The 26153-nt window shown below is 37.6% G+C and overlaps 1 protein-coding gene across 6 annotated transcripts in view; it reads right to left on the minus strand.

Annotated features, from left to right (window-relative positions):
* Nucleotides 1-26153, minus strand: part of LOC113062035 (adhesion G protein-coupled receptor B2) — a 273272-nt gene that overhangs the window by 169247 nt on the left and 77872 nt on the right. For all 6 annotated transcript variants that reach the window (XM_026231541.1, XM_026231540.1, XM_026231542.1 and 3 more), the window contains exon 2: nucleotides 23476-24304. In XM_026231541.1, coding sequence (XP_026087326.1) covers nucleotides 23476-24289 — 814 coding nt within the window. In that variant the 5' untranslated portion in view covers nucleotides 24290-24304. The remainder of the gene's footprint in view (nucleotides 1-23475; nucleotides 24305-26153) is intronic.

Here is a 26153-nt window from a genome sequence, read left to right on the forward strand (position 1 = left end):
GAACAGAGACTGCTCTTTGTTAATAACTGGAATCTTTTCTGGGAGCATACTAGGCTTTTTCGCCTTTTGGTTGACAAATAATTATCTCCTGTTGAATTCGGATAAGACAGAGACATTACTTATAGGACCAAAAAGCAGTACACAGAATCTCTTGGATTACAATTTGCAACTAGACCGATGCACCGTTACTTCCTCTACAGTCAAAAATATGTGTTTTACATTAGAAAGCAAATTGTTTTTTGAAAATTATATTTTCCATGTTACAAAAACAACATTCTTTCATCTTAGAAACATTGCCAAGCTACAAAAACAATGTTTGATGCAGAAAAGCTAGTTCATGACCTCTAGACTGGACTTTTGTAATGCACTGGTAAGTGGATGTCCTTTAATAAGCAAGCTACATGTAGTCCAAAAATGCAGCAGCTTGAATCCTTACCAGGTCAAGAAAAATTGTATTATATCACTCCAATTTTACAGTCTCTGCACTGGCTACCTATTAAGTACAAACAGAGAACGCTTGATCTAACTGTATAAAACTAGGGCTATCACTCTGTTAGACGAAACCATGCCAGAGCTCTGTTTTCTCTGCTTCAGTCTCCCTTTCCTTTTCTACCTCTCACATCTGTCTCCCATGGCACTCACAGACACAGTCCTGCTCAGGGACACAGTCTAAAGGTCCCAGATGACTATAGCACTCCCTGAGAGTTGTCCCTGTTCCCCTTGTCACCAATTTGTGTCTGCGGGCTGACACTGGCGTGCATTGGGAGCAGGCCTAAGTCCCCCCAAATGCCATGCCTCAGTCTCATTTAGGATTTCACATTTCTCTGTTGGTTACAGCATTGAGGGAAGAAAATGACCTAGACAAAGACACAAACAAAGGCAAAATAGGAGCTAGAAGGAAAAAGAACACTGCTATACTGTCTTAATATCCAACAAAAAGAAAACCTGGCAACCATTCACACAATCTCTAATGCCTGTGTACAGATGGGGTGATCAGTATACCAATGTAAAAAAAAAAAAAAAGTCACAAGGTGTCTGTCAGAAGTAAATGAACAATTTTCTTGATATACAATCTAAGCCCAACAAAATCTATCATAAGAGTACTGTATAAATGTCTTTTACATTATATCACAAGTCATACTAACTTTGAGAAAATAAAAGATCACAATAGCAGTTAAATCTTCTAGAATAGCTCTCCTTGTTAATGACAGAAAAGCAGTGATGTCCAATTTGAGAACTTATCTTTAGAACCAGACTTTTTTTTTTTTTTTTTTAATTAGTCACTTTGAATGTTTCATTCAAATTGAAATAGTGCGTTCAACTCACTGTATTTAATTCTGCAGGCTGTGCCCTCTGGAGGTCACATTTAGCATACATCACTGAGGTTGTCTCATTATAGAAAACTAACCATTGTAAAATTGTTATTCCTTTTCAGGTGAAAATTACTGTAATTTCTTTCTTTGGAATGTAATTTTTTTATTATTATTATTATTATATGAATCTCAATGACTTATGCGGCTGACAAGAGGGCGTCTTTGAAATCAGACATAGAGATCGACTCAATCTGGATGCAGTGATTAACAGCTCACTGGAGGGGAAGATTTCCATTTTTAGTATTTCCATCTGTTTCTCATACAGTTAGTTAGTTATCATATGATGACATAATTCCTGGAATTTAACACATGGTTCATATGGACAAAATGTATGACATTTATATCCCATTTGACGCTTGAAAACTTTTGTTTTCTATGTTGCATAGAAAAAAGAAATCAAGTAAAAGAAGCAAATGTAGATCCATTAAAATGTAAATATGATGTATAGGTGGAAAAGACTGAATGGCACGTAACTGTGACTCAATGGATCCTGACTGAAGCTCTTGAATCATGCAAGTCCCCAGTCAGTATGTCTTTTTCATTCATCTGTCCCCCTCTCTACCATTAACACCAATTTTCAGTATGATGCATTTCATCCTACACATCATGTCTTACACATCATGATCCAGGTAGTTACCTGAACTTACTCAGTTGTCCACTCTTCCAGATGCAGTGTGGGTACCTATGGTGTAACATGAAGAGTTGGCAACCATTGGAAATGAATGTCTTAGGGCAACGGGAGAGATTGAAAGGACGGGGACAATGGAAATCTCTGGGGATTTTGGTAGCATGATGTCCTTGTACATCTTCTTGCTTATAATATTTCACACCTGCATCATTACAACCCAAATGGCAGAAGAGTATTGAGAGAAGCAAGAAGAGATGTTCAAGGGGACACAAGGGCTTTGGAAAACATCAATACTGGATATATATATATATATATATATATATATATATATATATATATATATATATATATATATATATATATGTTACCTAGCCCCATTATACCAAACTCTCCTCTTCCTCCTCAAGTTTTCATATTGTATGGAAATCAAAAATCTGCTCACCCCTATTCAGGGTGTAAAGAGAGGGATCTCAAGGGCTTTGGTGCACCATCGTTTCTCTTTCTAGGATGTTGTACCATCCTAACCCTATTTTTCAACTCCTATGGCCAGGATCTCTGGGGAGGGATGTGGTTTCAGGTTTTCCAAAGTTAACAGAAACACTGTGCGGGACAGACCTAGCCATTCTAATGAAGCCATCTCCCATTTGTCTTTCCAGTCATGTAGTGCAGCTACCATGTGGGATGTGATCAATTATTTTATCATTCCCCATAGAAGGCCTTTAGATAGACAGCATGAGGTTATAAGTATTGATTAAGCCACAGCGTAGACACTCAGACAAGCTAGTAACAAGTAACGAGCTGTAACATAGTAACATAGTAACAAGCTGAAGGTTGCTAAATACCAAACTCTCAACTGCAACAAGACTTTGTTAGGGACAACCCATTATATATCAGTTACTGTACTGGTGCCAACCTATCCACTAGAATCCAGAGGGATCCAATTTGTATCCCGCGGAGAGTTTCAACATGCCAATTTCACCTGATTTAGTATGATATTTATAGACTGAGAACATCAGTTTGGCTATCTCACAGAATGCTAAATTCTTCCTAACTCAAACTAGAGCAAAAGGTACATTGAGGGTTGTGAGAGATGACTGTGCCACTCAATATAGACTCGGAAAATTGCTTTTCTAAAACATTCTTCCATTGGCTGCAGTATTATAAACAGTTAATTTAACTCTCTCTCTCTCTCGCTCTCTCTCTCTCTCTCTCTGTTTGTGTGTGTGTGTGTTTGAGTGTGTGTGTGTAGGAAGATCAAATACAGGTCAAAAACATATAATTTTATAAGTAACTATTTAATAATTGATTTTGTCAAAGAATCAACCATGTCACTAAAAATAATACAGGTAAAAATTAATTTTCATCAGTGTAATTTTTCCTACCTAATATTATTAAACAGTACATGATTTGAGATGTGGTGCATGTTCATGAAAATAATATGAATACAATAAATTAAGTGTAGCACAGATATTGATTGCACAGATACTATTAAAACTGAACTGAGCTGGATGATGACATCACTGAATTCAGTGTGTTAGGTAAAGACAGTTCAAACACATTTAAACTGCCTTTGGAGTTTAAACAGCATTTAACTGATGGTGAGAATTTACTATTGTAATTTTGCATTATTGACACATTGTTTTCCTATTTAATATTGTAAAGTTGCTTTGATACAGACCGGATCTGGTGGCTATGGTGACCTCGGAATAAGAGAGAGACAGACAAATATTAGCGTAGATGCAATTCTTCTAATAATGTAGCAAGTACATGGGGTGTTATGGAAAGGGTTCCCGGTTCCAGTTTACCTAATTAATGCAGCCTAAAAATCATTTAACGGATTTGGATATTAAAAGCATATTAGTATTTTATGTGTAAGCCAGGTTAAAGAGATGGGTCTTTAATCTAGATTTAAACTGCAAGAGTGTATCTGCCTCCCGAGCAATGTTAGGTAGGTTATTCCAGAGTTTAGGCGCCAAATAGGAAAAGGATCTGAAGCCCGCAGTTGATTTTGATATTCTAGTTATTATCAGATTGCCTGAGTTTTGAGAACGTAGCGGACGTAGAGGATTATAATGTAAAAGGAGCTCATTCAAATACTGAGGTGCTAAACCATTCAGGGCTTTATAAGTAATAAACCTGTATTGTTAAAAGCACCATATAAATAAAGTTGACTTGACTAGTGTCGTGACCCATACTTGTAATTTGTGCTCTGCATTTAACCCATTCAAGGACACACACACAAACACCATGAACATATACCCGAAGCAGTGGGCAGCCTTATTGCTGCGGTACCCAGGGAGCAGTTGGGAGTCTGGTGCCTTGCTCAAGGTGGTATTGAGGCTGGAAGAGAGTGCTAGTTATTCACTCCCCCCACTGACAATTCCTGCCAGACCTGAGACTTGAACCCGCAACTTTCAGGTTACAAGACCAACTCTCAAACCATTAGGCCATGACTGCTCCTAATTTGATGCATGTATACTTTTGGACTTTGGGTAGCAGACAATTTAAATAAATTAGTGCAATTTTAAAAAGCGTGTTTTTATATACAGGACCACAAGTGTCTATAGTTCAAGAAACACCTATATACACTAAGAGGCACTTTTCCCATGTACTTCAACTGAAGTAAAAACAAATGTCCTTTGACATCGAAGGTCCTGCAGTTGTTCCGAATGACAAAACCACATTAAAGTGAAGGAAAGTTATCCCACCCCTTGGCTACTGCTGCATCAGTTTAGCTAACGCTATTAACTAATGTCTTAAGAAATCCTACTAAGCACACAGCTCACTGCTTGAATGAATAAGTTACTTAGCAAAACTCCCAACTTCAACACCGATTACATGGACAGTCCCTCTGGATCAAACTGAGGTTAAGAGCCTCACTCAAGGACACAAGAGTGATAGTTCATGACTCACTTTTTAGAGTTTTAGAGTGATAGTCCAAATCCTGATGATAATAGCCACCACTTCTCCAAACAACATAGATCATTTACCTGTGTCCAGTATAAAGTGGCCAGTTTTGCCTTGAGTGATTGAAAACCCTATACCCTGAAGTCTTTTGCCACAGTCCGAGTGTAGTGATGGCCGGCTGCCAGAGGTGGCCTCCAACCTTGAGCTCTTTAAGCCTGTATGCATCTGAACTCAGAGTGGATTGTAGCTAGAAAGCAAGCAACTAAAAATGAAGGCAGCATATAAAAGACCTTAGTGCTTTGCCACCACCCAAAGAGATGGTGAGATGGAACTGATGGACTCGGAATACTAATCTCGTTACCACAGCAATCAAAAGGGACCTGTCTCTCTCCATTTCGCTCTCTTCGCCTCACTCCATATCTTTCTCTCGTTCTCTCCTCCTTGCCCTTCCTCATTCATCTGCTCCATTTAAAACAGTCTCTTGACACTGACCCATGGAATAACAATCACCCGAGGCTGATCTTGAGGACACGGCAATCAAGAAACAGACAAACACATGCAACACTACTATCAGGACCTTTTTGAATGAACAAAAGGATTGCTACCATAAATGAAAGGCATGTTTATGACAGAACAAACAGTACAGACTGAAAGTCTCCTCACCTGCTAAAAGATAAAAAAAGGTGGATGATTGTATGTTACAGTATATTAAAAGCACCATAAATGCAATAAATGTAGTGTGTGTATGGGTGGGGGCACATGTAAATACATACATATATACATAAATACATACATAAATAAAAGGACGGTCGGACGGACAGTCAGACAGATAGCATTTTTTTTTGGTAATAAAAATAGACCTAAGGGAACAAAAGCCTTTAAAAAGACTTAGCATACATACAAATAATTAGTTCAAATTAAGTATCAAAGGCAAGAAATCATATGTCGCCAATGGCCTTATGATTGTTTTTACACTTTACTGTGCAATCTAATCCTTGTATTAGACAGAAATGCTACAGCCCCTGTAATTTATTGAATATGTTGTCTTCAAAATGTGCAAATTCTGAGCGCGGGTGTAAACTTTTATTTTGAAATCGCAAAGAACCGTTAGCATACTGAAAAAAAAAAAAAAAAAAGATATTGATGTATTTTCCTGTGTTTGCATATGTTTATAAATTATTTACCTTACAAATCTAATGAAATTACGCACATTGTGTTTCCAGATGAATGTTATAATAAACCCAAACTCACAACAATATGCAGGGTTGGAGACACTCCACACATGTAAATGATAACAGTTTGTGTAGAGCAGGAATTACTGTCAAAGAAGCCACTCTGATATTAAAACTACCTCGCATATGTTTATTTAATTGAATCTTACAGTATTATGCTTTATTATGATTTTTAAATTGTTTTAATACATCACACAGCCTTGGAAGATGGTCTAATAATGCATATCATTCTTATTTTGCCAGTTACTCAACATAGGCAAAATGCAATCAAGGATTTTTTTGTGTGTTTTTTTTTTTTTTTTTTATCGAGTACTAATTGAATCAAGGAATCATGACAGCCCTTGTATGAAGTTACAGATAAAGTGTGTTATTTGGCTAACTACCATTACCAAATGGAGTTTAATGCTACTAGCATCACCAAACAGAATTGCAAAAGTAATATGTTTTCAAATGCCACCATTCATTATAATTAGTAGCATTTTCAATTTTTTTCCTACACACCATGTGTCATGATGCTAAGGAAGTTGTGGCCTAGTGGTTAGAGAGTTTGACTCCTAACCCTAGGGTTGTGGGTTTGAATCTTGGGCCGGCAATAACACGATGACAATAAAAAGGTGTCCTTGAGCAAGGCATTAAACCCCCAACTGTTCCCTTGGTGCTGCAGCATAAATGGCTACCCACTGCACCAGGTTTGTGTTCACAGTGTGTGTATGTGTTCACTGCTCTGTGTATGTGCACTTTGGATGGGTTAAATGCAGAGCATGAATTCTGAGTATGGGTCACCATACTTGGCTGAATGTCATGTCACTTTCACTTAGTTTGAGACAAAATCAGTCATGGTCTGTGTTGTATCCCAATTCCATCCTTAGATGGCTACCATCGGTGCTTCCTGTTGTGGTCAATTAAGTAGTGTACCCACTTCCCCTCATCCTTACTAGATCTCATTATTATACTCTTCCCTCTCTGTTCCCATAAATCCAAACGCACACATCCTCATGGGTGTATTTGAATCATGAGCTCAGGGACTGGTGTCTCCTGACAGATTACAGCTTGGTACTGTGGATGAGATAAATGATAACTACCTTATTGCAGAGAAAAGTAAATTAAAGTCAGCCACACCACTCATCCTCCCCCATACGCACTCAGTCCCTTCACAAATGTCGGAAGTGTTCTGGACACAGTGACATAGTTGAGCCAGAAGTAGATGGTAAAAACCTTTTATAAACCACTGTATGAGCAAACAAACATTATCGTCTCTTCATTATCGACTTCATTATCGACTCTAGCTGCTTGGCTATATATAAGTAATACATAACATGCAAAAAAATATAAATATGTTATTAATATTAAAACTAAATGTTTAAAAAAATATATATTAGGGATACTCCGATCACGATCGGCCGATCGTTAAGGCGCATCTTGTCAGTAAAGGCGGTTCTCTAATCAGCGGTAAATTCCCTCAGGTGCGTGATTTCACATAGAGCAGCTGTTACTACACAGAGCCGTTGTTAACTGAGAAGATGTGCAAATAAATGCTGAAAATGAACGTGGATTTGCTCAGCTTCTCAGTTAACTATAACTCTGTGTAGTATCAGCTGCTCTATGTGAAATCACGCACCTGATGGAATTTACCGCTGATTAGGGAACCGGCTTTAATGACGAAATGCACATAACGATCGTCCGATCGTGACCGGAGCACCCATAATATATATATATATATATATATATATATATATATATATATATATATATATATATATATATATATTACTGGAGAGGACATTTTTATTAAGATACAGATATAGCTGGGTTTAGTAATTAATGTTTAAAGATGTGGATATCAATCACTACTGTTTCACATTGTCAAACACTGGAAAAGCTGACAAAAGAGTGATGCAAGCAGCTGTTTCTGTGTTTCTGTGTTGTGACTGGGAGATCTGAACTGACATGCTCAAGCCAAACATTCATGAAAATACTCTTCCTCCCTGTATATGGAAAACTAACTTGTTTTCTATAGAGAAAAAAAAAAAGGTTATTTTAAGTGGTGATTAGAGTTGCTCTAAGGGTGGACCTCCATCTGTTGTGTGCTCTGGCACACCTTGCCCCAGGTGGAGAGTGACATCTCTTTGTGACCCATATAATTAGCTCTTTACCATCTTGATCAAGTCTCTTGAGAAACAGAGAGAGAGAGAGAGAGAGAGGATGAGAAAGGGGGATCTCATAAAGAGCAAGACAAGAAACATCTGTTGTGTTCCTCTGCTTCTGATGCAAAATCACATGTAACTAAAAGAGCCAGCTAATAAGGAGGGGCTGCGTATGCTCTTCTGTGTCAGTGCACTGTTTCTAGATGTATTTAGCTTTGATTTAAAATAAAACAGCACATCCTTGTGGCATGGAGGACACGGAAGAGCATATGCAGCACTGTGTTATGAAATTGACAAAAGAGACCTTTGACAAAGAAATTATTGAATAAAGGCCTTATTTTTGTTTTCTTTGCTTACAAAAAGTGTTCCCGTCACTTTATATAACCCAGAGTGTACATCTGATGGCAGATGGAGTATTCTGACGATGACTTTTCATACCTTTTATGGACCTTGACACTGTTATCTACTTGGCAGTCTATGGGACAGTCTCAAGCCTACAGGTTTTCATCCAAAATATCTTAAATTGTGTTCCGAAGATGAACTGAGCTTTACGGGTTTGGAATGACATGGGGTTAAAGGGAGGTTGAAATGCTCGTTTTCAGTCAATATCCTGTTAATCTTGAGTACCTATAGAGTAGTACTGCATCCTTCATAACTCCAAAAAGTCTTTAGTTTTATTATATTCATAAGAGAAAGTTAGTCTGTACCGATTTTTCCTGCAAAAACACGAGCGTCTGTAGGCGTGACTTGTGGGCGGAGCTAAAGAATCACGAGAGCCAGTAGGCTTTTGCCTTGATAGCGTTTGGAAGCTGTGACATTACGTGAGGACAAAACCAGCCAAAACAAACCATGGCTAACAGTCAGATTCAGCGTATATTTATGATCCAGAATCAGATCCAGAGTCTGAAATTTAACAAGAGCAGCAGCAACAACAGCGTCTCTATGTGGTATGTACTGAAACTGTATATATTTGCTTAGCGGTTTTGGAAATGACTAAGTTCCACTTTGTCGTCTTTTTTTTTTTTTTTTTTTTTTTTTAAGCTGTACATGTGGAAAGTGCAGTTTGATGACAACATCACATGTTGTTTACTTGATGTGCTTACACGCCGACAGCTAAGTTGACAACACAGAGATATTTGAAGCCGTTTTACTCACCGCATGCGGTTCCAACACACGATCGTGACCCTTTTTCGTTGGGACTGCATTATCCTTAAGAAATAAACGATGTGCAAATCCGTCGTCAAACTGGGCCTTGTTTGTAAAACAAACATCTTCGAAATGCAGGGAACAAACACAAACACTTACACAACTCCGTTGATCCTCTGTAAAAATAAACTCCGTCCACTGGTCCCTTAATGCTGTTTCTCTTTAGGTAATCTGTGAAGGGTTGTCTTGCCCTGGCAACCAAAAACACACTCCTTTTGTGACATTTCGCGAGGCTCTCGCTCTGATCAGCGAATGCCTGTTGTGCTCTCAGTGCTCTGCTATACGGGAGCGCGCGCTCTTCCGGGAGAAGTGCCCTCAGGACCCATATAAGGAAATTCCGCTCCATCTAACGTCACACAGAGCCAATAGGAGTATTTTTGGAACAGAAATACTCCTTCAAACGTACAACTTAACTTTTTAAACTTTGTCCATGTTTAGCATGGGAATCCAACTCTTTAACAGTTTAAAAACTCAGTATGCATGAAATAGCATTTCACCCCCCCTTTAAGTGATTAATGACAAAATCTTCATTTTGGGGTGGAGTAACCCTTTAAACAACCATTACAAACTTTTTTTAAACATGAAAATGCCACTGTTCTTAGAGATTAATTTAGATAAAACTAAACTACAACTAACAATAACAGAGAGAAGATTATATATAACTCAATAAATAAATCCTATCTATAGCTATTCAAAATGGACATTTGGGCTTTGGACATTGGGCAAAATTAGCGCTGGATCTAAGTTTAATTTTAATATATTAAACCAATGCTTCCTGTATTGGGTCCTCAAATTTGCAAATGCATTACAGTATCAAAAAGCTTGGAATAACTTTTGACAGGCATGGTTTCAATATGATCTGTGCCAGATTTGGGGATTAAACCAATGAAAACTGTTGTGTGCTGAGGTGTTCTGCAAAATTCAACATAGTGAGTAATGTAGTCAGGCAGAAATTGAACCCCCCAGGTCCACTACATTTTATTTCTAGGCAATGCAGTTCAAAAGTTATTAGCCAAAAATTACAATAAATGTGAAACTGTGGGTGGTGCTAGAGGGCACGAGTCACTGGCACCAACCCTGCACTGGAGATACTGAAATTATTCATAATCACCAAATATCACACCTTTTTTTGCATTAAAAAATGGAAATATGAAGGAAATAACATGCTTTTGGACAAACAGACTAAGTGAACGGACAGTTTATCTAAAAACAGTTCAGCTATATTATCAGTAGTACAGACATCATGGCTAAATTATTTGACAAAATTTAAGAGCACAGAGATCCATTAGTGAAGATTGTGACTTATTCAGGCTGCACCAGTAATTGGTGCCCAATGGGAAGTTGTGCATCCAGGTGCTTCATGCTTTGTCAGTACTGTTGTGTGCTACACAGCCAGCATACATGCTAGCAATAAAGCCACAATACAATACCATGAACGATTCATGGGTTGACATTAGCTGCCAATGTCACTGCTTGCGTCTTGCGGAAGAACACTGTAGCCGGATCTACTTCTCTCTTTTTATGTCTATGAAGAATCACAAAGGTACTGGGTTACTCCGCCGCGGTGCCCCGAAGCAATCTAAAATAGTCTGAATATAAACACTTATTATAGGTGTACCCTAGTGATTCAGGACAGGCTAAAAACACAGTTTGGAAAATGGATTCATGGTGTACTCACTTATTATATATATGTTGTAAATTTTGAACACATAAAAAAGTTACGGACCATAGCTCTGATTGGTTGTTTCTTACCGGGAGTGATGGATTTCTGCAAATGGCAATAGGACCACTGGGAGGAGCCAGAGGAGCTTGATTTTTTTCACAGATTATCTGTTTCATATTCTACTGTCAGGACATAATGACAGATTTAACAAATATGTAAAAAATACATTTTTACAAAAGTTACCGCCTGCAGCTTTAAATGACAGGGATGTACAAATAAAACAAATTATTAAAGTATTCAGAGGGTTGGTTGAATAACTAGCCTAGTATTTAGACTTAGTACATCTGAGTGAAACGGATTATCAAAAAATAAAAAGTAGGGCTGGACTTCGGAATGTTTCCAGGGCCGATGCTGGCCAAATGGGTGCCCTAAGTAGAATAGTATTGTTGGGCCCCCTCCTTCAAAAAAAAAAAAAAAAAAGAACGAAACATTATTTATATATATCAAAATAGAACTTTATTAAAATAAAAAAGTAAATCAATAAATTGTCATTAAATTGTATTATTTATAAATTACAATTGTAGCTCTAGACAATTACATATGGCTATGATTTTATTAATACAGTTGTCTGATTGATTTTATAGTCTCAGGCACACAAAAAGAAAATTAAGCAGTTTTACTACGATAAAACCATAGTTAATTTTGGTCAGGGTTGTGATGTCCACATGTTTCTGTTGAAGAAATTTAATTTATATTGCAAATAGGTGGCCAAAATGTAAAATTAAGTGGATATTTGTATTAAACCATGGTCAATATTAAGCAAGGAATTGATTATCTTGTAAGTGTAACAACAACAATTACCAGGCCATTGGTGCCCTTTGCAGGCATTTGTAATAATGCAAATTGTTTATTTTGTATTAGCTTACAATATATTTTAACATTGATATTCAATAATACGGAGCCATGCACATGAAAAATAAATAAATTGTGCGCACAATTTACAAATTTGTTCCTTCAATGTACTAAAATGTGCACACGATTACTATTGCATTCCTTCGATTTACTATTGCATTCCCTAGATTTACTATTGCATTCCCTCGATTTGCTAAATTGTGCGCACAAATTAGCAAATCGAGCGAAAGAAATAGGAAATCATGCGCACAATTTATAAATTGAGTGAACTGAATAGTAAGTCGAGGGAATTCAATAGTAAACGTGTGCAAGTTCTAGTACATTGAGGGAACAAATTAGTAAATTGTTCACACGATTACGTCTAATATTTTTTCCTGCATGTCATGTGTGGGGCTCCGTACAATAAAACCAGATGATTATTATTAATTAACCAATCATTATTGTTTTTATGTAATACATTTTAAACCATGAAAACTAGAATAGTAAGGCAAAATATTGTTGTTGGTGATGAAATATTACCAACATTAAAACACGCTACTAACATCAACAGTCAAAAAAGTTTCACATGATGGTAAGATCGCTAGACCTGGTCTTACCATGCCATTTATGTGTTAGCTAATAACTAAACCACAGTATGTTTTGTCACACATCACTGTCATATATATATATAGCAGCTATTTGTTGTCAACTACTGAGACACATCAATATTAGTTTTGAAGTATTAGAATAAGAATATTAGAATTCTGAAGAGTTTTTTGTATGGTATATTTTGAAATAGTATGTTGCAGTCTCCTTCATAAAAAAATGTATTTTACAACTAGCCAGAGTGGTTCTCGCTGTTCGAAGATTGAAGGCATATGTCCAATTGGTCTGAATCTGAGAGCGTTTGCAAATGCAGTCTGTTCTAAAAAGCTCAGTGTGAAACCCAAACAAATCCTGGTCCAAACAAATCCTCCTGCCAACGATGGTGGGTATGGTATTCTGATTCAGAGTATGAAGTGTTATACAGCGACAGCTTGAGGTGTGTGGGTCTTCTACTTCCTATACCCAAGCTTGTTGAACAAGCATGACTGGGAATGAGAGTTTCATTCACAAAGCAGATTGCAAAGCATACCACAAGGGCCAAAGATGGAGTCTATTTTCCTTCTCAGAGGTACAAAGACATCTTAATTTTAGGAAGTGCAGCAACAATTGTAGAGTTTTTTTTTTTTTTTTCACCCCCCATGTGAGTCAGACCTCTGGTGTCTCCTTTTATCTGTCTTTCTTCCTCACTGACTTTGCCCAAAGTCTTCAAAGTGAATAGGAGAGAACAACCACAAAGAACAGAACTGCATTCCATCTGATTTTCAGAGAGGCTGGTTTCACACACCTGGCCGTGTGTTTAAAATATGTGCATGCATGTGGGTACAGCACATGTACACTGCCTCAGTTACCACTCTGTGTGAGCCGCAGCAGAGCGCGGTGACTTAAATGATTAACGACAGTTCTCAGCTGGGCCCCTGCACACCACCCAAACCTCTATCATACTACCAAAAATAGACAAAGTGCAGCGCCACGTTTAATGACAAGCTCTTCTGATCGATGCTCTTCTCATGCATGGAAGCAACACAAAGACAAGTCTTTCAACCACACAGCCTTGCCGCATAGGGAGGAGGTTTTCGAAATGCCTGCTTTTGAAGATTTGGACAGCCCTTTTTTCCTCCCACTGTGCATGGAGGCAATGATGGGCAGGCGCTCGGTTGTGGAGCGAACACCTCCTATGGCAGACATGGGCTGGATGAAGAGAGCGTGAAGGAGTAGGAGCTGTCATGTTTCTTTTATGGCACACCACTTGTGTTTTTTTTTTTTTTTCAAAAGTATTTCTGAGGAGGCACTGGAAGCTTGAAAGTCCTCATATAGTTGGGAATGGATTGAAGTGAACGATTCACAATGAGATATAATGGGTTTGAGAAAGTATGGCACTAAAGCAGCATAGAGCAATGGATTTCCCAGCGAATCAACCCGAGAAGATCCAGTAGCATTTACTTGGCTTTCTCAGGTTATGCACGGTAAGTCAATAATTGATCGGCAAGTTCCATTTGAGTTGAAACTGATGAGCCAATCTTTGTGCAGCTGTTGACTGAAAACAGATTGACCAGAATACATCAAAAGTGCACCATGTAACTTAGATTGACAAAGGACTTTTCAGAGATGGAACGAGTCTCATTATAGAAATAGAGAGATTTAGACTTTAACATTTAAAGGACTATTCTGGTTTCAGTAGAGAGAGCAAAACTAAATCATCATAATGCTTATAACAAATATTATTCTCAGCTTGTACCTACTTTAAAAATGCAAAAATCTAGATGGTATAAGCTGGTCATGTCCTGGTCCTAAGCAACTAGATCCTGCTCATTACTAGCTTATAAAGAGCTCAGGACCGGCTTATGACCAACTAAAGACCAGCTTAAACCAGCTGCATGTTTCTAAACATACCTAACCAGAATATGCTGTTGTTGTTTTCAACGGAAGCTTCACATTTCTGCTTTCAAATCCTCCAAAATGTTGACCTCATTTACTTCTATTGTAAGTGTCTCACCATAAAAGAAAGAAACCAGAACGTAAGCTGTACTGAACTCAGAATATTCCTTCATGTGGTAGAAAGGTAGAGATACTGTAAGTCACATTGTAAACGATAAATGGCATAAGGTGCATGGAGAAACCAAAAATAAATATTTAAAGTACAAAATGATTTCACTTCACATGGCCACCTGTCCTTTCTGGACATCGTCTCTGCTCTCTGGGACTGTCAGCTGGCTAGCTTTCCTGACATTTGTCACACAAGACAGGCAGGTCAGTCGTAAATCTCAGATCAGATTAACCAAGTAATTAAAGCTTTCTCAAGCATCACAATTCCTGAAAGGCAGCTCTAAGAGTGGGAAACAAATTGAAAGAAGAGAACAAGAAAAGTCAGTTTTCTCTAGAGATTTAAAATTTTCAAAAGACTACCTGCAGCTCTTTGTGCTTGGAATAGCATCTTTTTTTTTTTTCTGGATGCAGGAGCTGTGGCTTCTCAGTTATTTTGACTGGATGTAGGGTATTCAACATTGACATATTGTAATAATATCACGTTTCCACCGAGATTACCGGAAGATTAGGTTAATAGACGGATGACATAGGTCTGTGCGCATTTCTCAAAACAAAGTATACTGATTTTGAACGTGCATCCTCGGAAGTTCGGACTTTGTGAATGTGACTCGCGAGTGTGATGTCCGCGACAACGCAAATCTGGTAATTCTTCAAATCAGTTAGCTCGACTTGGCTACTGCAATTTTCCTCACTGTACATTTACAATAAAACGAATTACGATATCAAATACCACTGCCTCCTTTCATTTTCTGTTTAAAACAACTACATTCTCACCTGAAATACTTTTAAAATTAAATTGCATGACACAATAACGGATATCTTTTGAAAATTATCCAAATAAAATCACAATGCTGCGTGAACTCAACCAGTCAGGATGTTTAGCGCCCAAGTCCCACTTGTACTACCTCACCACCAGGGACTTTCTGAGGGGCATTTTTTTTTTACCCGGAACTTTATTTAGTTCCTGGTTCCTGCTGTGGAAACACAGCGAGTACCAGCCCAAAGTCCCTAGCTCCTGGGTAAAGTTCCTGCAGTGAAAACGCTGATTAAATCAACACAATGAAGTGGAATTGTACTCATGTCTATCAGCACACCATCCATGAGGCCAAGAAACGGAGATGGATAAAAAGAGCATGATCCAAACTATTAATGCAGAAGATTTACCATCTCTGAACAAACGTTGACTGTTTGATGTAAGATTTAGCACAATTAGCTGAAAGATTAAGATATCTTGATATAGGTCACGTAACCAGAGACAGTGTCTTGGAGGGAGTACGCGTTTAAACACGTGACATGTTTTCACATTTATAATAAATGTGTCTCTTATAGAAGAGCGGTAATTCTACAACTACAAATTGTTAAACTTAACTATAATAGGCAGTTTCGGCAAGATACAAAATCCTTGAAGCTGAAGAAAATAAGTTGATCAATTGACAACACATTGATTCTGGTTTATCCTTTATCCTATTAATATTAAGTAACATATATCTAACTTCTGTGCAAGATCCTCGTCTGGCACGAGTGTCAAATGATTACAGTATGCATCAATATTACAATAAAGAATCATGGATCCTGAAAAACTACATTTTGTATTCGCGGCACTTCCATGACTGTGGGATGACCAGATTTATTTATTTTTTTTAAGTGAAAGAGAAAAAAAAAAAAAAAAAAAAACAAGCCAAACTAAGGATAAGAACACCTGGCTGAAAGATATAATAGACAGCAGTAATGACCCTGATCTTAACCTACTGGCTTCTCTAGGTCAAGGGGAACCACATGTGGACAGAAGGCTGGGGAGAAGCCCGATAGTGGAGCAGTCCTCTTCCTCCGTCCCTGCAGTTCAAATCAACAGTGGAACCAGAACTGAGAGGACTCCTTCATCCATCATAATGACACTGCTCACAAATCTCTAACAACAAAATTGCAGCCTCGGCCCTGGGACTGTGCAGCTCCACATAATATACACATAAACTATTTACACACTACAACAATACTATCTGCAGACAGGCCTTCAATGAGCAAACAAATACACTAAATAAACGTTTTTGCTACAATATTCATAAATGGTATCCATACCTGTTAAATTGTGCATAAATGAGATTTCTACAGTTTCCAAATGTTTGTGTTAGATAACAGAAAATAGAATATAGACAAATATGTTACATAATTAAATAGAGTATATTATTTAAAAATACAAAAATTATTATATGTGGGCCTAAAAATTGGAATACATACACAAAATCAGCTAGCCTTCTCATAACGCTATGCGAATTTGTGTCCCGAAGTTGTTCGTTTTGTAGAAACACTGGGAGGCTGGCTAACAGTTTGTGAGTCTCTCTTGGCACAAGCATACACAGAAGCACACTTATTATTCAGAGTAGAGTGAGTTATATTGATTCAAGGTCTTGAGTCCAAATAGAAAGACAGAATGTGTGCAACTATGAGCGTGTGTGGGCACTGAAGTTAATAAAATTGGTCAGACTAGCATTCAGTCCAACTTCTTTCCTTTAGTTACAGCAGTTGTAGTGCTAAAGTTGTTAGCTGCATGTATTTCTAGCAGATAATGTGTCAGTCACAGTACAGTAGGAAAATTAATTGTTGCGCAGGTGGTGAAGGCACCCTGCTATCTCTGACTAGAGCAGTTATGTGGCTTCTTTCGGAGATTTTTGTCAGCTGTTATTCGAAATCGTTTAACCTGGTGGAGAATTTTAGGCTGAACAGGTCCACTTCCATCTCTAAGAGGAAATGTTGTTCTTATAAATCTCAATGGTTTTTTTCTGAATTTCGCTGAAAAAAAAAGGTCCACTGTCAATTATGCAGTGATGTAGCACAGCTTACACAAACTTACAAACCAAGCAGTTAAGCTAAATCAGCAGTTCTCAATTCCAGTCATTGTGCCCCCTGATCTGTACATTTTGTTTGTCTCTCTTTGTTAACACACCTGATTCCGATTATCAGCTCATTAGAAGTGAGCTCCGTGCTCTGATTGACATGGTCATGTCTACACAGTGTTCATTTCTCCCTACTCCCTAAACAGGGGAAATCTATTGAAGTTTAATTCATTTTAGAACATTCATTCATGGATTTGTGCTGCACAACGTCTGCACACACGGGTAAGTGTGACATCATATACTCTGTAAATAAATACAATTTCAATTCACATCTCACACACTTCAATGCACTTTGAATGGAACATATATGTTCGCTTCGAAATGGAATAATGGCGGAATAGAACAAATGTCTGAATTGTTACGTTCTAATAGAACAAATGTCTGAAGCGATAAGAGAGACAAACAAATGTGCAGAGCAGGGGGCGTGAGGCCTTGAATTGAGAACCTCTGAGCTAAATGTAGGTAATGCTTGAAAAAATAGTTAATTACACAACACTGTAGCTACAAAACAATGACTCACTGGAAGTAAATCATCCAAATGAAACAATTCACTAAAATGACTCAGACTTCAGATTACTGCATAAGAAAGTGGACATTCTAGAAGAAAGTGTTTGATTGACCTTAACTTATTGTATTGCTACATAGGTAAATACACCGGTATACCACAAAAAAAAAAAAATATATAGTTTACATTTGTAATACAAATAATCACACATTTGTGGTATTGTTTTATGTGAGTATACTGTATGTATGTGGATAAAACTTGAAATACGTCTATATCCAACAAATCTGTGCATTAATAAAATTAACATTTTTCAAAGATATAAACTATTTTACTATATTGCTAAATGTGTATTACCTGGTCAAAGCTATACAATTTGGGGAAATAGATAATATTGTGCTACTAAAGATGTAGTAATGCTAGCAACTATCCTAGTTAGGGCTGAAAGAACGCATCTACTACCACTCAAAAAATTTGAAAAAGTATTATTGGTTGCGGATCATATCTACTCCTGTCTGGAATATACACTGGCATCACAATTACCAAAGAAGTATTTTAAGCATTCAGAGAAACACACCCAGATGAATTCATAGTAATAGAGACTAATTATGTATTTCATGCTTCATATAACCTCTGTTATATTTCACCTTGTATTCATTACCCTTTCCATATGTCAATGATGTAACAGACTCGAATGCCAGCAGGGAAAAAAATGCAGCGTAGTCAGAATTCAAAGAAAGACTAAATATTCTACTCAGACCAACATGAGATGTATAGCTCAAACAATTCTAAGAAACATAAAAAAAAAATTACACTAAAACCCACAGCTCAAACATTGACTCAAACTGGCTGCTCTGCATGTATTTCAGCAAACCAGCAGTCCTCTACAGTTCTCTTTCTGATGACAAACAGCAGGGTTTTACAACCTTTACAGAACCCAGGGACCACCAAACCAGTCAACTACCCAATTCAAGGACAGGTTTACAAAAAAGTCTTTAGTAAAAAAAAAAAATAATAATAATAATAATAATAATTACAATAATTACAAACCTTTAACATCATTTACATTGTAAAATTCACAATATGGCGGAAAATATATGTTATTATTTTATATTATTTTATTATATACATTTTTTATTTATTGCACTGAGGTTTTGATGGTTTGATTGATGTATTGCTCTTATCTGTATGATTTTTTTTCAGGGTTGTCAGGAAAAAATGCCTCATAACGCGTATACGAGTGAATCAACTCCAGAGGGTTAAAGGGATAGTTCACCCAAAAATTATAATTCTGTCATTAATTACTCATCCTCATGTCATTCCAAACCCATAAGACCTTCACAAATCTTAGGAACAAAAATTAAGATAACAATTTCTTCTCTCCCATGTCAGTCTTCGAGATGCGTTCATGAGAATAACACAACGTATATTCTCGTAGCTTCATAAAATTATTTTGAACCGCTGTTGTTACATGGACTATTTTAACGATGTCTTTACTACCTTTCTGGACCTGGAAACATATCAGTTGCAATGCTGATTTCAACAAAAATACCTTTGAGTTCCAAAAAAAATAAAAAATAATGTCTTACGAGTTCGAAACAACATGAAATGGGCTGCACGATAAAGGCAGAAATTGTGATTGTCATGCATATCTTTCAGTAAAGTATGGTTCTGTGATCAGCAGTAAATCTCTGATCACTCTGAAACTCCTAATACGCCCCACAGAAGAAACCCAGGAAAGCCCTATAGCCCTTGCTGAAATAACAAAAGTTTTAAATGCTTTTATTGATTCAGTGTGACCAAAAAGCACACGACTAAGCAAAATACATATATGGTTTATCGGAGTTTTTATAATTATAATTTTCATTATCATAAAGTATATTTATAATGTAATGCTAATCGGTATAGCCTTTATCACTGTTTATAATACTATGAAATATGTTGCGTGCCATATTCTGTATAAGAAGCCACATCATCTTGCAGAAGGATTTATTTTAAACACTCGGCTGACGTTATGAAGTGAGTTTGGAGTAAAAAAATGTTATTAACGTTTTCAGTGGTGAGTTTAAAATATTCTAGTGAGTTTTTTTTTTTTTAGACGACCGTTAGAACGTTCACCTTACTGTTTCCATGGCGATGTGTCAGGCTTGTTACATGACACACCGCATCTACAATAACACTGTATGACAGATGGATCGCTTTTATTTAGCTTTTAATTTTTATTTAAAATATTCAAATTTGCATACCATGTCATGGACAATCTGATATTCCGATTCATAAATATGTGTAAATGAGTGTGTTTTGTCATATAAAAACATTTCTAAATTATCTGGATCGTGATCTGTAATGTGAGATGGGCACCGCCAATTTTGTTCACGCTGCAGTGCAGAGAGTCCGGTCAGTCGGATTTAGGTATTTTGGTATAACATCTGGTATTTTCACATGCTTTCAGGTGGAGCAGCATTTACTAAACATAGCCGTAGTTCACTGAGAAGCTACGCAAACAGCTTTCATTATAGCAATTGTTTTGCGTAGCTTGTCAGAGAACTATGGCTCTATGTAGTAAATGCTGCTCCATCTGAAAGCAGGTGATGGAGATTTACTACTAATCACAGAACCAGCTTTTTTGACAATATGTGCATGACAATTGCATTTGATTAATCTTGCAGCCTTATGACACGAGGGTGAGTAATACATGACATAATTTATAGTTTTGTATATACTACCCCATTAAGAACTATATAGCAATGTTAGTGAAAAAAAAAAAAAAAAATCTCCCTCTCTCTCTCTCTCTCTCTCTCTCTATATATATATATATATATATATATATAGAGAGAGAGAGAGAGAGAGAGAGAGAGAGAGAGAGAGATTTTTTTTTTTCACTAACATTGCTATATAGTTCTTAATATATATATATATATATATATAAGAGAAATATAAACACACAATGCACAAGGTGCTTTATGGAGAAAAAATAAATAAATAAACCTTATTGGACACATTCAAAGAGAGAAAATATCAACATTAATTCAAGGATTGTAGATAATGCAGCATGGTGACCTGGCTTCTGGCTACAAGTTGATGTTTCAGTCTACAGGAAATTATCAACATCACACACATGCAATAACAGCAGTTAGCCTCTATTAGTTACAGCACTAACATAAAAATAATATACGCTGTAACAGTTTGGGGATTTTATCCACCTTCGCCAACCCATCTCAATGCTGTGCACGGAGGAGCGAAAAGTTCCATGTTCACATGGGCTTCGAGCATTGGAATTGTCTCTGCAAGAAATGCCTAGGCCCGGAGACAATTAAATAATTAATCCAATTAAGACTTCGGATAACATTCCTGTTATTTAATCATTTGCACACCAAGGGATGTTGACAGTTCACAGAAACAAACTTAATCTGTGATAGGTTCATCTCCCATCTATATAAATTTGTAATTTTTTACTCAAAATCACCCCACCCCTCCCAAAAAAAGGAAAAACATCAAAAACGATGTGACATCCTTGTGGATCTAATTATTACATCCACCTTATTTTTAACATAAGAGCAGGTTCAGCCATTTGTAACTTTAATGTGCAAGGCTTCCAGTGTCATTAGTGTCCAGTTATTTTTGGCTCTGCAAAACAGCTTGTTAGGCTGCTTTATATTGTGGACTGGTATTCCTTATATGATTTTAATGTATTGTCATAATTCTAAAAGCACTGGTTTATAGTGCAAATAGTTTCCTACACTTTGTTGTTCTTCTAGTTATTTACTTATAGGAGCTAATGAAGTCTTGCACTTTCACAGAACATACTGTAGCTAGCTTACTTCTGCATTGAAAAATAAGTAGCATTATCCCATTATATAGTACTTAGGGGATCTATATGCCTGAGTGCTCTGATGTTCTGCATAATTTGTTAGGATTTTGAATCATTTGAATTGCAGGGATGCTATATACCCTCTATTCCAGAGTGGCCTAATTATGGGGAAACAAAATATCCCAATACACATCTAAAAATACTGTAAACATCTTTCCAGAGATTTACTCTCCATGCTTGAATTTGGCTGGTGTCAGTGATGTCAGCTTTGAGGAGAAGGCCGTTTAATGTGCAGTCTTTGCGGGCATGGGGGAAGGCTGCATCTCTGTAGCAGGAACATTGGCAGTGTCCTCCTGTCTGGCACAGCCAATCAGCATGCTGACTCAAGGGAGGATAAAACTCAGTGTAGCTGTAGCTGAGAGACACTAGAGCGAGCCAGAAAAAGCCAGACTGAAGCACGCGTACACATACACATCCTCTCGTCTCACTTTCCCCATTTAGTTGCTTCTTTTTTTGGTGTCAATAACACACTTCCTGACTCACTTTCCTTTCAACTGGAAACACATGCAGAATGTTTCTATATGCGGCAACTTGACACTGAAGTCTATCAGTGATGTTGATCACCTAAATGAGTCTGATCACCTGTCTGTATGGGCACTTTTTAAACAAGCACAGCGGGGGGCAGAGGGGAAAGCTGACCTGAATAATCCTAATAAATATATCTAAAACGTATCACCAAGGCCCCTGAACTGTTCTCTACCCACAAATCTGATGCTTAATGAGACACAAATCAACATCAAAGGGTGTCGTCAGCAAAAGTGACAAATGACAGATTTAAGATCTGAATAAATCAGTGGTTTGCAAACATTGTTTTAGTGGTTCAATGACTCGCTACTTTCTGAATGAATCAGTGGTTCAGTAAATTGATGTGTGATTGAATCAGGGGTATTGAATAAATTGGTTAAGTGATTCAATGAGTCATTCATATGTTATTTGTTACCATCTACTGGCGTAACAATATATCTTGCAGAAAGAGTCCCTGAGATCTGCATTACTATACAGACAAAGATAACTGATACAGTTCCAAGTGCTGTACTAAACATCATCTCTTCTATAGCTACTCAGTCAATCACATTTGAGGACCAGACCTAACTTTGCATAATAAACACCAAAAATAACATATTTTATCAACAAATTAGTAACATCCAGTTAAGACACAAACAATAACATAGTAGTAGCAAGTGTTTGTATGTGTAGCCCACCACCCAGTGTCAGCAGGACCAAACAGTGTAGCCAAGGGGAGTCAGTGATTACTATTATATCACAAACACTTATCCTGATTGGAGCCAGTTTCAGCGCTTTAAATTTATTTCCCCTTTTGTAATTAGAGGCTAATAATTGAAATCTAAAATGAGTTTTCCAAATCAAATCAAGCTGAAAGTGAAACACTTGCTTGTGATCCAAAACGGATTGGTTACCCAATCAAACAAAGTAGCTTGTATAGCAGCTTAATTGATTTTAATGAAGCAGGCTATAAATGAAACAGCTAGCAGCTGGTCTGAAAGTAGCCTGGCTTACCTTGCCGGACATCCCTGGGTGCTATAGCAATGCCGTTCTTTGAATGAAGCTGTGTGACACAACAGTCGTCAGGTGGGGATTGCAACACGCTTGCGCTGGGGTCTAAAGAGTGGTTGTGGGGAGCAGTGGGCAGAAGAGAGACCGGAGGTGCCATGTTGGGACACACGCATCCCGTCTGGGTGATACTGCAGCTCTCGGTTTCCCAGCCTGATCCGACGTGCAAGCACTCCTCGAACCACCGGCACAGGACTCCACACGTAAACTGACTTGAATTCTCATTATTAATGAGCAGAACCTCAATGAGCCGGAAGTCCAGAGTTTCCGCCGATAAGGGAGCCTGGCCCTCGGAAATCCCATCTCCATTGTCTCCATCTTTGTCGGGATGAGTGGTCAGGCACAACTGCACAAAGTTCTTATCAAATTGCAGGAACGTGTGGGGTCCTGGGACCATGCAAAGTTCGACGGCTTCAGGGTCTGAGGGGAAGGTGGGCTGGTCTGGGAGTCCACAGGTCTGGTTCGAAAGGTAGTGGTCCAGGGGCAGCACCAGCGGTGAAAAAGCTAAACAGGCGCCAGCATGGCGATTGAAGCGGAAATAGAGCGAGTACTTGGTGGGGTCAGGGTTCTCCACAGTCCAGGAGCATCCGGATGCCAGAGCGGACGGCCTGGGAAAGAGGTCCCTGAGCGAGAAGGAGCCGTATAAGACCCCAGCCACCAGAGAGGAGCAGGGGGCAGCCTGACCCAGTGGCTCCACAGCCCAGGCCAGTGCAAAAAGGGATGACAGCACAGACAGACAGAGATGACCAGCAGTGTTCATCCTATGTCATTTGTCCTGGAGGGGAAGAAAGAAATATAGATGAGTGATTCAAATACCATTTCAGTGAGGCCAGTCAATTCGTTCTAGCTTTATTGTTAACTGAAATAAAATAGACAACTTTCTCATTTACATTCTTCATATACTAAAATAATTAAAACAAAAACAAAATTACTAAAATGTAATCAAAATTTAAAATGAAAAGAGTAAAAACTAAAATAAAAATGAATTCAAAAATATTAAGTAAAACTATAATAGTATCTCAATCATACTAACATAACACTGCTAAATTTGATTATCTGATTTGTGTAAAACTGTTGGTAAAACAAAAGAGAAGGGGAGTTCTGAAGGAGAAATTGCAAGAAGGGCAGCACAATGTTATTTGAATATTAGATTCATTAACAGATTTACATCAATAATCCGTTTTAATCTGTTCCGTGGAGACACTGCGGAGAGTCAAAAACAAACAGCTAGAGAGAACGAGAATGACAACAGAAAAAAACGAGACAGGAGAAACAGAGCTAGATGTAGAGGAACGGTTGTGTCACATATCGGGCCATTTAAGCTCTCTGACAGCATTAATGAAGCGGAAAGTTTTCCTGTAAATCAGCCCTTCGGTCTTGATTCCCGCCTGCCAGAGCTCCTCACACCAGCATTTTTCCACAGCTGTGTTTGCGACCCCCTATTCAGCCTCTCCTGAGCCGCCGCTCACTTTTCATTCAGTCAGCCCGCCCCTCTGGCCCTGGTCCCTTTGTCTTAATTACATGTCGTTAGTGGGTCACATTACAGGTATACAGCCGCCTGCGGTGGGACGTCCTTCATCCGGAGGGCCTTCGAGTTTCTGTACACTCCCACCTGGATCAATAAGAGGAAATCTCTGACTTTTCTCCTCCTTTATGCCTCTTTGTCATTCTGTCTCACCCTTCCTCTCCTCCTTTCCACTCTCACTCAGACCAGACTTGTAAATCATTTCAGGGCTGCTTGTTCTCTCTGTGAAGGTCACAATCCTATTCACAAAGACACAAAACAGACACTCATACTTTTCTCCGATGTCTGAAATCCCTGACGGATGTACTGAAAAGACTGATGACTCTTCTGCAGAGGGTTTAGATCTTCAACTAATCTCCAACACACACATGCATCCTTTAGTTTCCGCACTGTGACACATTTATAGGTCTTTGAGTTTTTGATTAATAGCACATGGCACATGACATGACACTCATTTTTTTTTTTTTTCCAATCTATTGATTTATTTAAAAATATATATATTACAATCAAATTCAGACATACAATGACTTGAACCACAGCAATTGTACAATAAGAGTATATTTACCATCATCTTGTTTATATATATATATATATATATATATATATATATATATATATATATATATATATATATGATAGAGTTACAGTGTCCTTATGAGATGGTCAAATTATGTATAAGTAGTAAAGCCAAGGGGGTAAAGCCTTTAAAATTATACAGTTTTATGCAGTATTTTATTTGTGTGTATGTGTGTGTGTCTGTATGGAAACCCATAATTATAAATATAACTTTATTCTCTTCTTTATTTTTATTTTTATTATTATTAGTATTTTTTTCCCGTTACTTTCCTTTATAGTACTTTCTCAACTTATTCATTATGACTGATGTAAAAAAAAAGAAAAAAAAGAAAAGAAAAATAGTTTCTAAGTAGTTTGACAATCTTTTATTTATTTTGCAAAATATTTAGATATTTAAAAACTTGCCATTTTTAAACTAGATTTTATTCTTTTCTTTATTGTAGACAATCTTACATGTCACTGACTCATGTACCAGAACCTTTGCAACTTTTGTGAGTTTACAGCCTTCCATGCTCATTGCAAG

The sequence above is a fragment of the Carassius auratus genome, chromosome 44 (assembly GCF_003368295.1).
Source record: "Carassius auratus strain Wakin chromosome 44, ASM336829v1, whole genome shotgun sequence".
NCBI lineage: Eukaryota > Metazoa > Chordata > Actinopteri > Cypriniformes > Cyprinidae > Carassius > Carassius auratus.